We start from the raw sequence: 13,939 nt of genomic DNA, 5'->3' as shown, positions 1-13,939 counted from the left end.
GCATGGTACTACCATGAGTGTGCACTGCATGGTACTACCGTGAGCGTGCACTGCTGTGCATGGTACTACCGTGAGTGTGCACTACAGTGAATGGTACTACTGTGAGGGTTCACTGCGTTGCATGGTACTACTGGGAGGGTGCACTGCAGTGCATGGCACTACCGTGAGGGTACACTACAGTCCATGGTTCTGCCGTGAGGGTGCATGGTACTACCGTGAGTGTGCACTGCATGGTACTACTGTGAGTGTGCACTGCTGTGCATGGTGCTACAGTGAGGGTGCATCATATAACAGTGAGGGTTCACTGCAGTGCATGGTACTACCGTGAAGGTGCATGGTACTACCGCAAGTGTGCACTACAGTGAATGGTACTACCGTGAAGGTGCACTGCAGTGCATGGTACTACCATGAGGGTGCACTGCAATGCATGGCACTACTGTGAGGGTGCACTGCAGTCCATGGTACTGCCATGAGAGTGCATGGCACTACTGTGAGGGTGCACTGCATGGTACTACTGTGAGTGTGCACTGCTGTGCATGATGCTACAGTGAGGGTGCATCGCACTACTCTGAGGGTTCACTGCGTTGCATGGTACTACTGTGAGGGTGCACTGCAGTGCATGGTACTAACGTGAGGGTGCACTGTGGTGCATGACACTACAGTGAAGGTTTACTGCAGTCCATGGTACTGCCATGAGGGTGCATGGTACTACCATGAGTGTGCACTGCATGGTACTACCGTGAGCGTGCACTGCTGTGCATGGTGCTACCATGAGGGTGCATGGTACTACAGTGAGTGTGCACTGCATTGCATGGTCCTACAGCGAGGGTGCATGGTAGTACCATGAAGGTGCAGTGCATGATACTACCGCGAGTGTGCACTGCATGGTACTACTGTGAGTGTACACTGCAGTGCAAGGTGCTAGCGTGAGGGTGCACTGCAGTCTATTGTACTACGGTGAGGGCGCACTGCATGCTACTACTGTGAGTGTACACTGCAGTGCATGGTCCTACAGCGAGGGTGCATGGAACTACCATGAGGGCTCACTGCAGTGCATGGCGCTACCGTGAGCGTGCCCTGCAGTGCATGGCACTACCATGAGGGTGCATGGTACTACCGTGAATGTGCACTGCTGTGCACGGTGCTACCGTGAGGGTGCATGGTACTACCGTGAGAGTGGACTGCATGGTACTACCATGAGGGTTCACTGCATGGTACTACCATGAGCGTGCACTGCTGTGCATGGTACTACCGTGAGTGTGCACTACAGTGAATGGTACTACTGTGAGGGTTCTCTGCGTTGCATGGTACTACTGTGAGGGTGCACTGCAGTGCATGGCACTACCGTGAGGGTACACAGCAGTCCATGATTCTGCCGTGAGGGTGCATGGTACTAACGTGAGTGTGCACTGCATGGTACTACTGTGAGTGTGCACTGCTGTGCATGGTGCTACAGTGAGGGTTCATCATACTACAGTGAGGGTTCACTGCAGTGCATGGTACTACCGTGAAGGTGCATGGTACTACCGCGGGTGTGCACTACAGTGAATGGTACTACGGTGAAGGTGCACTGCAGTGCATGTTACTACCATGAGGGTGCACTGCAATGCATGGCACTACTGTGAGGGTGCACTGCAGTCCATGGTACTGCCATGAGAGTGCATGGTACTACTGTGAGGGTGCACTGCATGGTACTACTGTGAGTGTGCACTGCTGTGCATGGTGCTACAGTGAGGGTGCATCGCACTACTCTGAGGGTTCACTGCGTTGCATGGTACTACTGTGAGGGTGCACTGCAGTGCATGGTACTAACGTGAGGGTGCACTGTGGTGCATGACACTACAGTGAAGGTTTACTGCAGTCCATGGTACTGCCATGAGGGTGCATGGTACTACCATGAGTGTGCACTGCATGGTACTACTGTGAGCGTGCACTGCTGTGCATGGTGCTACCATGAGGGTGCATGGTACTACAGTGAGTGTGCACTGCATTGCATAGTCCTACAGCGAGGGTGCATGGTACTACCATGAAGGTGCAGTGCATGATACTACCGCAAGTGTGCACTGCATGGTACTACTGTGAGTGTACACTGTAGTGCAAGGTGCTAGCATGAGGGTGCACTGCAGTCTATTGTACTACAGTGAGGGCTCACTGCATGCTACTACTGTGAGTGTACACTGCAGTGCATGGTCCTACAGCGAGGGTGCATGGAACTACCGTGAGGGCTCACTGCAGTGCATGGCGCTACCGTGAGCGTGCCCTGCAGTGCATGGCACTACCGTGAGGGTGCATGGTACTACCGTGAATGTGCACTGCTGTGCATGGTGCTACCGTGAGGGTGCATGGTACTACCGTGAGAGTGGACTGCATGGAACTACCGTGAGGGCTCACTGCAGTGCATGGTACTACCGTGAGCGTTCCCTGCAGTGCATGGTGCTACAGCGAGGGTGCATGGTACTACCGTGAGGGTTCACTGCAGTGCAAGGTGCTGTCGTGAGGGTGCACTGCAGTCCATGGTACTACAGTGAGGGCGCACTACAGTATGCATGGTACTACCGTGAAGGTGCAGTGCTTGGTACTACTGTGAGGGTTCACTGCATGGTACTACCGTGAGTGTGCACTGCTGTGCATGGTGCTACAGCGAGGGTTCATGGTACTACCGTAAGGCTTCACTGCAGGACATGGTGCTGCAGGGAGCGTGCACTGCATGGTACTACCGTGAGGGTTCACTGCATGCTACTACTGTGAGTGTGCACTGCAGTGAATGGTGCTACTGTGAGGGTGCATGGTACTACCGTGAGCGTGCACTGCATGGTACTACCGTGAGGGTTCACTGCATGCTACTACCATGAGGGTTCACTGCAGTGCATGGTGCTACAGCGAGGGTGCAGGGTACTACCGCGAGTGTCCACTACAGTGAATGGTACTACGGTGAAGGTGCACTGCAGTGCATGTTACTACCATGAGGGTGCACTGCAATGCATGGCACTACTGTGAGGGTGCACTGCAGTCCATGGTACTGCCATGAGAGTGCATGGTACTACTGTGAGGGTGCACTGCATGGTACTACTGTGAGTGTGCACTGCTGTGCATGGTGCTACAGTGAGGGTGCATCGCACTACTCTGAGGGTTCACTGCGTTGCATGGTACTACTGTGAGGGTGCACTGCAGTGCATGGTACTAACGTGAGGGTGCACTGTGGTGCATGACACTACAGTGAAGGTTTATTGCAGTCCATGGTACTGCCATGAGGGTGCATGGTACTACCATGAGTGTGCACTGCATGGTACTACTGTGAGCGTGCACTGCTGTGCATGGTGCTACCATGAGGGTGCATGGTACTACAGTGAGTGTGCACTGCATTGCATAGTCCTACAGCGAGGGTGCATGGTACTACCATGAAGGTGCAGTGCATGATACTACCGCAAGTGTGCACTGCATGGTACTACTGTGAGTGTACACTGCAGTGCAAGGTGCTAGCATGAGGGTGCACTGCAGTCTATTGTACTACAGTGAGGGCTCACTGCATGCTACTACTGTGAGTGTACACTGCAGTGCATGGTCCTACAGCGAGGGTGCATGGAACTACCGTGAGGGCTCACTGCAGTGCATGGCGCTACCGTGAGCGTGCCCTGCAGTGCATGGCACTACCGTGAGGGTGCATGGTACTACCGTGAATGTGCACTGCTGTGCATGGTGCTACCGTGAGGGTGCATGGTACTACCGTGAGAGTGGACTGCATGGAACTACCGTGAGGGCTCACTGCAGTGCATGGTACTACCGTGAGCGTTCCCTGCAGTGCATGGTGCTACAGCGAGGGTGCATGGTACTACCGTGAGGGTTCACTGCAGTGCAAGGTGCTGTCGTGAGGGTGCACTGCAGTCCATGGTACTACAGTGAGGGCGCACTACAGTATGCATGGTACTACCGTGAAGGTGCAGTGCTTGGTACTACTGTGAGGGTTCACTGCATGGTACTACCGTGAGTGTGCACTGCTGTGCATGGTGCTACAGCGAGGGTTCATGGTACTACCGTAAGGCTTCACTGCAGGACATGGTGCTGCAGGGAGCGTGCACTGCATGGTACTACCGTGAGGGTTCACTGCATGCTACTACTGTGAGTGTGCACTGCAGTGAATGGTGCTACTGTGAGGGTGCATGGTACTACCGTGAGCGTGCACTGCATGGTACTACCGTGAGGGTTCACTGCATGCTACTACCATGAGGGTTCACTGCAGTGCATGGTGCTACAGCGAGGGTGCAGGGTACTACCGCGAGTGTCCACTGCAGTGAATGGTACTACCATGAAGGTGCACTACAGTGCATGGTAGTGCCATGAGAGTGCACTGCAATGCATGGCACTACCGTAAGGGTGCACTGCAGTTCATGGTACTGCCATGAGAGTGCATGGTACTACTGTGAGGGTGCACTGCATGGTACTACTGTGAGTGTGCACTGCTGTGCATGGTGCTACAGTGAGGGTGCATCGTACTACCGCGAGTGTCCACTGCAGTGAATGGTACTACCATAAAGGTGCACTGCAGTGCATGGTAGTGCCATGAGAGTGCACTGCAATGCATGGCACTACCGTAAGGGTGCACTGCAGTCCATGGTACTGCCATGAGAGTGCATGGTACTACTGTGAGGGTGCACTGCATGGTACTACTGTGAGTGTGCACTGCAGTGCATGGCACTACCGTGAGGGTACACTACAGTCCATGGTTCTGCCGTGAGGGTGCATGGTACTACCGTGAGTGTGCACTGCATGGTACTACTGTGAGTGTGCACTGCTGTGCATGGTGCTACAGTGAGGGTGCATCATACTACAGTGAGGGTTCACTGCAGTGCATGGTACTACCGTGAAGGTGCATGGCACTACCGCAAGTGTGCACTGCAGTGAATGGTACTACCGTGAAGGTGCACTGCAGTGCATGGTAGTACCATGAGAGTGCACTGCAATGCATGGCACTACCGTGAGGGTGCACTGCAGTCCATTGTACTGCCATGAGAGTGCATGGTACTACTGTGAGAGTGCACTGCATGGAACTACTGTGAGTGTGCACTGCTGTGCATGGTGCTACAGTGAGGGTGCATCATACTACAGTGAGGGTTCACTGCAGTGCATGGTACTACCGTGAAGGTGCATGGCACTACCGCAAGTGTGCACTGCAGTGAATGGTACTACCGTGAAGGTGCACTGCAGTGCATGGTAGTACCATGAGAGTGCACTGCAATGCATGGCACTACCGTGAGGGTGCACTGCAGTCCATTGTACTGCCATGAGAGTGCATGGTACTACTGTGAGAGTGCACTGCATGGAACTACTGTGAGTGTGCACTGCTGTGCATGGTGCTACAGTGAGGGTGCATCGTACTACTGTGAGGGTTCACTGCATTGCATGGTACTACTGTGAGGGTGCACTGCAGTGCATGGTACTAATGTGAGGGTGCACTGCGGTGCATGACACTACAGTGAAGGTTTACTGCAGTCCATGGTACTGCTGTGAGGGTGCATGGTACTACCATGAGTGTGAACTGCATGGTACTACCGTGAGCGTGCACTGCTGTACATGGTGCTACCATGAGGGTGCATGGTACTACAGTGAGTGTGCACTGCATTGCATGGTCCTACAGCGAGGCTGCATGGTACTACCATGAAGGTGCAGTGCATGACACTACCGCGAGTGTGCACTGCATGGTACTACTGTGAGTGTACACTGCAGTGCAAGGTGCTAGCGTGAGGGTGCACTGCAGTCTATTGTACTCCTGTAAGGGCGCACTGCATGCTACTACTGTGAGTGTGCACTGCAGTGCATGGTCCTACAGCAAGGGTGCATGGTACTACTGTGAGGGTTCACTGCAGGGCATGGCGCTACCGTGAGCGTGCCCTGCAGTGCATGGCACTACCGTGAAGGTGCATGGTACTACCGTGAATGTGCACTGCTGTGCATGGTGCTACTGTGAGGGTGCATGGTACTACCGTGAGAGTTGACTGCATGGTACTACCATGAGGATTCACTGCATGGTACTACCGTGAGCGTGCCCTGCAGTGCATGGTGCTACAGCGAGGGTACATGGTACTACCGTGAGGGTTCACTGCAGTGCAAGGTGCTGGTGTGAGGGTGCACTGCAGTCCATGGTACTACCGTGAGGGCGCACTGCGGTATGCATGGGATTACCGTGAAGGTGCAGTGCTTGGTACTACTGTGAGGGATTACTGCATGGTACTACAGTGAGTGTGCACTGCTGTGCATGGTCCTACAGCGAGGGTTCATGGTACTACAGTAAGGGTACACTGCAGTGCATGGTGCTGCTGTGAGCGTGCACTGCATGGTACTACCGTGAGGGTTCACTGCATGCTACTAGTGTGAGTGTGCACTGCAGTGAATGGTGCTACTGTGAGGGTGCATGGTACTACCGTGAGGGTTCACTGCATGCTACTACTGTGAGTGTGCACTGCAGTGCATGGTGCTACCGTCAGGGTGCATGGTACTACCGTGATTGTGCACTGTATGGTACTACCGTGAGGGTTCACTGCAGTGCATGGTGCTACAGCGAGGGTGCAGGGTACTATTGTGAGTGTGCACTGCAGTGCATGGTGCTACCGTCAGGGTGCATGGTACTACCGTGAGCGTGCACTGCATGCTACTACCGTGAGTATGCACTGCAGTGCATGGTTCTACAGCGAGGGTGCATGGTACTACCGCGAGTGTGCACTGCAGTGCATGGTCCTACAGCGAGGGTGCATAGTACTACTGAGAGGGTTCACTGCAGTGCATGGTACTATCGTGAGGGTGCATGGTACTACCGTGAGTATGCACTGCATGCTACTACCGTGAGCGTGCACTGCAGTGCATGGTGCTACAGCGAGAGTGCATGGTACTACAGTGAGGGTTCACTGCAGAGCATGGCACTACCGTGAGCGTGCACAGAGGTTTGGAGACAGGCGCCAGGACACTTCCAGCTGAGTGTCAGGCCATCACTAGGTAAATATCTCAAAATACTCCGGAGCGGGGCCAGGCACTTCCTGGCTGACATTCCTGGAGGTGCTGAACCGGATGGGCCTCGCACGCCATGACGTCCAATTGGGGATGGGAATCACTGGACCATACGTGACACTGACCATCTAAAGCCCCAGTTCAGTCCGGGGTGGAGGCGCTTCGGCAGAGCCACCTCCCAGGAGCAGAGGATGGTACCCGTCGGGACTGAGGTGCGCTGAACTAGCAGAGGGAGTTCTGTGGGTGGGTCGGGTGCATCATTAAACCTCTGCATGGCACAGACTGATGTGCTCAGGCAGCACCATGCGTGGTCCTAAAAACGGGATGCCTTGACAGCGCTTAGTTTTCACTGTGCTGCATCGACGGGGGGTTTGTGGGTCAGGAATAAAGTACACAGGCAGGACCATTTGTGGCTCCCAATAATTGTGCATCTGGTGCTATTGGTCAGGAGTGGCAGCACATAAGCGGACCTTCATGTGTCTCTCGGTACTGGGACAGCAAGGGGCGTTCAAGGTCATGATTGAAGTGCATTGGCAGAGCTGTGTATGGAGCCCAGTCATGGCCAATGCGAATCAGCGGCTGCACCATTTTCCGCATAATTATGGGTTTGCCACGCAATCTATCATCTGTTATATATCTTAACCCAAAAAATGTATTTCTAGATCAGAAGGATCAAAGGTACTAAAAACGCTGCTACACAGTGGAGGACCATTTGGAAACGTTAACTGGGCACATTTCACTTGCTAATCGCTGCATTTTTGTGTTAAACAGGTACTAGCGAGGTGGTAACTTTGCCCAGACAGTGGTAAATTGTGTAAAAATGAAAGTAATGTTGTCAAAAATTGTGCCACATAATTTACCTTTTGTTGTGCATAATTTGGTCCTCGCAGCATTTACGTATGTCTTGCAGCCTCTGGGGTGTAACACAATTTCTGCAGCATTTACCACCCCTGGCGAGGCGTTGAAGTGCTTCACTAGGGGCCGTACTCTGCCCAGGAACACAGGGTTACATGTTAGTCCGTGTTATTGGGATTAGCCTTGGGCACTCGAGCAAACGTCGATGCGTCCTCTCCAGTTTCTTTGTGGTAGATGGAATTACTATGAGTTATCATCAGTGGGCGAGGTTGTCGTGCAGATGCTTGGTGGCCCTAATGGATGACACGGAGGGGGGATAACTAAAGATCAGTCTGTCAGGCTGGATTTAACAATATAGAGAAGGCTTTTGGGGACAGAACTGAATTTGAGGATGCAACACTCGAGACAGAAGCAACAATATTTGCACTGTTTGTTACTCTGGGTAGCTTTAGAATCAGTGAACAGTCTGTGGACAGCCTATAGTTTAGGGGGTCAAAGCTTTAAATAAGAGCCGGGTACACACCTTGAAAGGAGGTTCTGCAAGTGTTGGAGTGGATGCCTTCTCAAGTTGAGTTACAATTAATTCTGCAACCAAAGTTGGATCCATGTTGGGCACCCCTGGCTTGTCGTGGCACGAGATAGAGGACGAGGACGGCTTCTCCAGACAGTGGAAGTGTACTGACTGCATCCCTGTGGCTTCACTGTACAGCCTTGCTGCAGCATCTCACAGCCTCGGTGTAGTGCTTTGACAGCTGTAGGGTATGCACCATGCGGAATCAGGGTATAGTGCCTCCCAGTGTCGTAGAAGCACCTTACAGCCTCAAGATAGTATGTCTTGATGCAAGGGGAGTACCTTGCAGCTCCAGAGTAGAACCTTGCAGTCAACCTTGTACACTTGTTAATTTACATTTTAAAATATTCCATCTAACTCAAGTCAATATATAAATAGGATTCTCCCTCTATCCCCAGGTGACACCTCGAAGCTCAATGCTGTGCCTCCCAGTTCACTGACAGATTGAAAAATATGAAGTGCTCTATGACTTTAGCATCAGGACGTTTATTTTACACCACGTCACTAAAATCGTCCTCATTCTTTGATGGCTCTGGGGACCACAGCCTTGATGCCACCTGTCACAGTTTAATCCCAACAGCCTTGGATATGGCTGACGCGTCAGCGGGAGCCCCCAGTTGGGTGGTAGCAGGATCCATCTTGTGCTGGGGTCTGGAAGAAACGTTGTTAAGGTTAAAGGGAGCACCATGTTGGGTGGTAGTGGGATCCATGTTGCTCTGGGGTCTGGAAGAAACTTTGTTAATGCTAAAGGGAGCACCATGTTGGGTGTTAGCGGGGTCCATGTTGCGCTGGGGCCTGGAAGAAACTTTGTTAATGTTAAAGGGAGCACCATGTTGGGTGTTAGCGGGGTCCATGTTGCGCTGGGGCCTGGAAGAAACTTTGTTAATGCTAAAGGGAGCACCATGTTGGGTGTTAGCGGGGTCCATGTTGCGCTGGGGCCTGGAAGAAACTTTGTTAATGTTAAAGGGAGCACCTGTCCAGCTGAGGGCGACCTGACCAAGAGCTGACTGGCTCGGATGGCATGTTGAGGCTGAGAAGAATCGGAGAGCTTGAGATGGGCAGGCCATTCTGAAGAACAGAGAGCCGGATGCCATTCTGATGAGAAGGGGGCTACCATTTTAAGGGACATGGAGATGGGAAATATTTTGAGGTACATGCCTTTTTTTTTTTATTGGGACAACTAAAAATATCGACACTTAAGAAATCAATTGTGCTCAGTAACTTACAGGTCACAATGGGAGTTTCCTGAGGGGTTTCCTTTGTTGGGGGGACAGGAGGCCACACATAGTGCTGGTGCCTCTGAAACGTGAGTGTGGCAGCATACGTGCTGTACTCTTTTAAGGGGGGGTACTCACAACTATTTAGTCTAAAATCTGTTTTTTCAAATATATTTTGTTCTTTTTCCATTTTGAAATATTCTGCCCTCCAATTCAAGTTAATAGGTGAATACATTTCTTAGTAAGTCATATATCATCCCACTGTCCTTATAAAGCCAGCCGAATTGGAGATGAGTCAGTTCCCTACATTATGGATGTTACCATAATATGCGAGAATCATAGAAAGAAAGTCGGGAAACTTAATCTCCCAGTTTAACTTGCATTACTGTGGTGGAAATATTGAGTGGGAGAAAAATCAAAACAACATTTTTTTGTAAAGAAATCAGAAGTCTCTCATATAAATCAGGAGTCATGGCATGCTACTGTATGACAAAATGCATAGACAGCAGACTGCACATCAGGGGCAATATGACCTCTGCTGACATCACAGGAAGTGATCAACTTTTGATCCCAATGACAGAAAAAAGGGATGTTACTAGTGCGCTGACCATGGTGGCATCTCATAAATGGATATCACAGAAGTTAAAACAGTCATACAATAAATGTAATTTATCAGCAGTGCATTACTAGGCCATGCCAGGGATGCAGCCAATAGTGAGTGGGGCAGAGATCACATACATGCTGCCGACGTATGTCCAAACACATCATTATATGCCAGTCACAGCCTTGACTATCCAATTAAAGCTCTGAATGCTCGTGCGCTCTCTGAAAATGACTAAGCAGTGGCTCGCGCACAGTCACAAGCATCACTGCAGCCTGTGCACCCGCGGCACAACATGGTCATCCACCTGAGATGGACACAAGCAGCGATGCTGGCGCTGATGTCCGGCCAAGGCCTGTTCTACGGAGCCTCCCTGCCTCCGGGCCAACAGACTTCATGCAGCCGGTTACAGCTGAGAGGTCCCTGGCTGAGAGAACAGAAGCAGGCATCCAACCAGAGTAAGACCGTGCGCCACGAACCCAGGTCACTTCCAACATCTGACACCGGGACAGCTTCTGTCCATCACTGTCCCTGGCAGCATCCCGGTGAGACTTTTCCCATGTCCCTCCTGTGCTCTCTGAAAACAGTGGTGGGCACTAGGGTGAGCCCTGCTTCCCGCTGAGGGACCACCGCAGGGCTGCCGGCTCAGTGCATGGAATCCGTCTACATCTCCAATCACTCCACGTATATTCCATGTAATACGTCTTCAGCACATCCGAGGGAACCCTCTACAAACCTAGTTACCCAAAAACATTGTGAGATTCTGCACGTCTGGGTTGGCCCTTGCGCGCGGCCCTCTGATGCCAGTTCTCAACTCCCTGACCCATATTTCAAGGATTACAGCTTGTGACCTGCAGGCCACGAGGATCTCTGCAGCTCAAGCAGAACCCCCTGAGCTATAAATGGAAACCCGGGAGCTATGTGTGGCAGACACTGGTGCGATGCATTAAGCCCCTGTTATTTATTATATGACAACTCAAACCTGGGACTAGGTTGCACAGATTTCTGCAGCAAATGCATTAACTAGCAAGTAGTTTAATGACCTTCCATCTTGGGGTTCTGCCGCAATTTCACTGCCCTAAAGGATTGGGGGACCCACGGAACAGCCATAGGTGGTTTCAGAAAGGGTTACACCACTGTCATGTTATTCCTAGAAACTGACCTTCCCCGAGAAAGACACGAACAGCTATTTAATGTAATCGAAGACATCCTTGAAGCAAGTAGCCACGACACAACCGCGTTATTTGCACCGTGTCTTTCCACAGAGGACACCACGAAGCAACCAGGCTGTTCACACCCGGGACGAGATCCCGAGAGGCAGGAAAGACCGAGTGACCTGCGGAGGGACAGCGTGGGGGACGAGATAACACATGTCACATGCAGGCGGACACGGCCAGCGCGCAAAGGAGACGTTTTACTGCAGACTTCATTCACCTAAGAAACAGAGCGAGCTATACAGACAGAGCCAAAGACAGAATGAGACAGAAGACGGACCTAGAGAGAATGAGACAGTGATGGAGAGACAGAAAGAGGAAGTCATAGATAGATAGATAGATACATAGATAGATATATAGATAGATAGATCGAACGATAGATAGATAGATAATGCATGACATGCGCTAACCTCTTAACCTCCAGCTAGAGACTTTCTTATATACGCTAATTACAATACACCCTTTTTATTACATTTTAATCACTGTAATCGTTCTCACAACGCATGGAAGTGTTACATATATTTCTAAAGCGTACACGTAGTCACGATATAGTCATGTGCAAGGGGTAGTGTAGAGCATACAACCATGAAAAAGGGCCCCTTTGACACCTGAGATTAGACTAGTGGTCATGTTTAAAGAGGGCTAATGACAGCTGTTTTAACGTGAAGTTTCCACTGAAGGGATACTTTGGAGGGTCACAACCACAAAACGTGCATGTTTGTTCTAAAATTGTATAAGATGGGTGTATTACCCAAGTGATGAGGTGCAGGTGTCCCCCCCGAAGCGTACTCGAGAAAAGGCACATCAAAGAACCTGGCACGCGTAACAGGTTTTCGCACAATGTTGTGCAATAATGCGATCTATAAAGCGCTCTAACGTTGACAATGATATGGTCGGCGCTATATACAACCACAAATAAAGGCTTCGAGGTGCTCAAGGGGATGGAAGCAGCGGCCCCTCCGAGTGGTCTACTGGAGCGATGCCAGGTGAGACTAGCACCCCTGCCCCACCCGGCCCCGGGTCACTCTTACCTCGGCACTGCGGTAGGAAGGCGCTGGTGAGTAGAGTAAGCAGGTGGGCGAAAGTCCTCATTCCACTCGGGCGTCAGTCCCTGGGTGTAAACCGGGCCCACTGTGACCCGAGCGGTTCTCCCAAGCAGAGGCACTACTGGCACTGGTGCTGCAAGCACTGGTACTCCTGGCACTGGTGCTCCAGGCACTGGTACTCCAGGCACCGGTGCTCCAGGCACTCCAGGCACTGGCACTCCAGGCACTGGTGCGTTAGGCACTGGTACTCCAGGCACTGGCACTCCAGGAACTGGTGCTCCAGGCACTCCAGGAACTGGTGGTCCAGGCACTGGCACTCCTGGCACTCCAGGAACTGGTGCTCCAGGCACTGGCACTCCTGGCACTGGTGCTCCAGGCACTGGCACTCCAGGAACTGGTGCTCCAGGCACTGGCACTCCTGGCACTGGTGCTCCAGGCACTGGCACTCCTGGCACTGGTACTCCAGACACTGGAACTCCTGGCACTGGTGCTCCAGGCACTCCAGGCACTGGCACTCCAGGCACTGGCACTCCTGGCACTGGTGCTCCAGGCACTGGCACTCCTGGCACGGACACCGCGGGCGTCCAGCTGCCCACCCAAGTCTCACGAGCGAGTGAGTGAGGTCAGGCCCTGGTTCGGAAACACTCCCTGGCGGGCCACCCTTCCCCTGCCCAGAGGAACCCCACCCCCGGCCACGGTGTGGGAACCTCGCGCTGACCCGCTCCCGCTCCCGACGCCGCTTCCTGAGCGCACAATGCAGAGCCTGGGACGGAGGAAGGAGGGGGAGACGGAGGGGAGCCCCGGCCTGGGGCGAGAGAGCAGCGTGGGAACGTGCAGGACACGGGGGAGATAAGGAGGGCGGTGAGGACAGAAAAGGAAGGAGAACTGAGGAGGGAACCACGAGAACTGAGAAACGGAGGGGGAGAGAAGGGACGAGACAGAAAAGAAGGGAGGAAATGAAAAAGATGAGCTACAACAGAGAAAGAAAACATGAACAAGAATACAATACACAAGTCAGAGAGAGCAAGCAGGCAGAAAATAAACGAAGAGCGGGAGATGTGAACTTTTTTTTAAAAAAGAGAAAAAGTTAGAGAAATAAACAGGTCATTAGAGGACAAAGCATGACTGGACTAGGTCAGTTTAGAAAACAGGGAATACAACACGTGTGAGAGAAACGGGACAACATAGGTTTTTGTGTGCATTCTGTGTTTTTGTCACGTCTTGTACCATCTTCCACACCGGGAGGTTGTCGGCCCTGCTTTTCAGTTGCACAAACACGAGCCCCGCCAGATCGGGCACTGACAGGCCTGTTGTGGGCTGGAAACATACAGGCCTCGCCCTGCCCCAGCCCTGCCAGAATTTCAGAGTAACTGCCCCGAGTCTGTCGTGGGACTGACCCCACCACCCCACATTACAGGATTCCCAGGTACCACATGGAT

At 52.2% G+C, this 13,939-nt stretch overlaps 1 protein-coding gene across 1 annotated transcript in view; it reads right to left on the bottom strand.

Moving 5' to 3' along the window:
* The window catches only part of NOTCH4 (notch receptor 4), a 264,289-nt gene extending 251,676 nt beyond the window's left edge, over nt 1-12,613 (bottom strand). Inside the window, exon 1 of the mRNA XM_069237252.1 lies at nt 12,486-12,613. Coding sequence (XP_069093353.1) covers nt 12,486-12,546 — 61 coding nt within the window. The 5' untranslated portion in view covers nt 12,547-12,613. The remainder of the gene's footprint in view (nt 1-12,485) is intronic.
* Between the last annotated feature and the right edge of the window lie 1,326 nt (nt 12,614-13,939).

Source organism: Pleurodeles waltl, chromosome 6 (genome assembly GCF_031143425.1).
Source record: "Pleurodeles waltl isolate 20211129_DDA chromosome 6, aPleWal1.hap1.20221129, whole genome shotgun sequence".
Lineage (NCBI taxonomy): Eukaryota > Metazoa > Chordata > Amphibia > Caudata > Salamandridae > Pleurodeles > Pleurodeles waltl.
The sequence above is the reverse complement of the archived record's forward strand: the minus strand, read 5'-3'. Positions and strand labels throughout refer to the sequence as shown.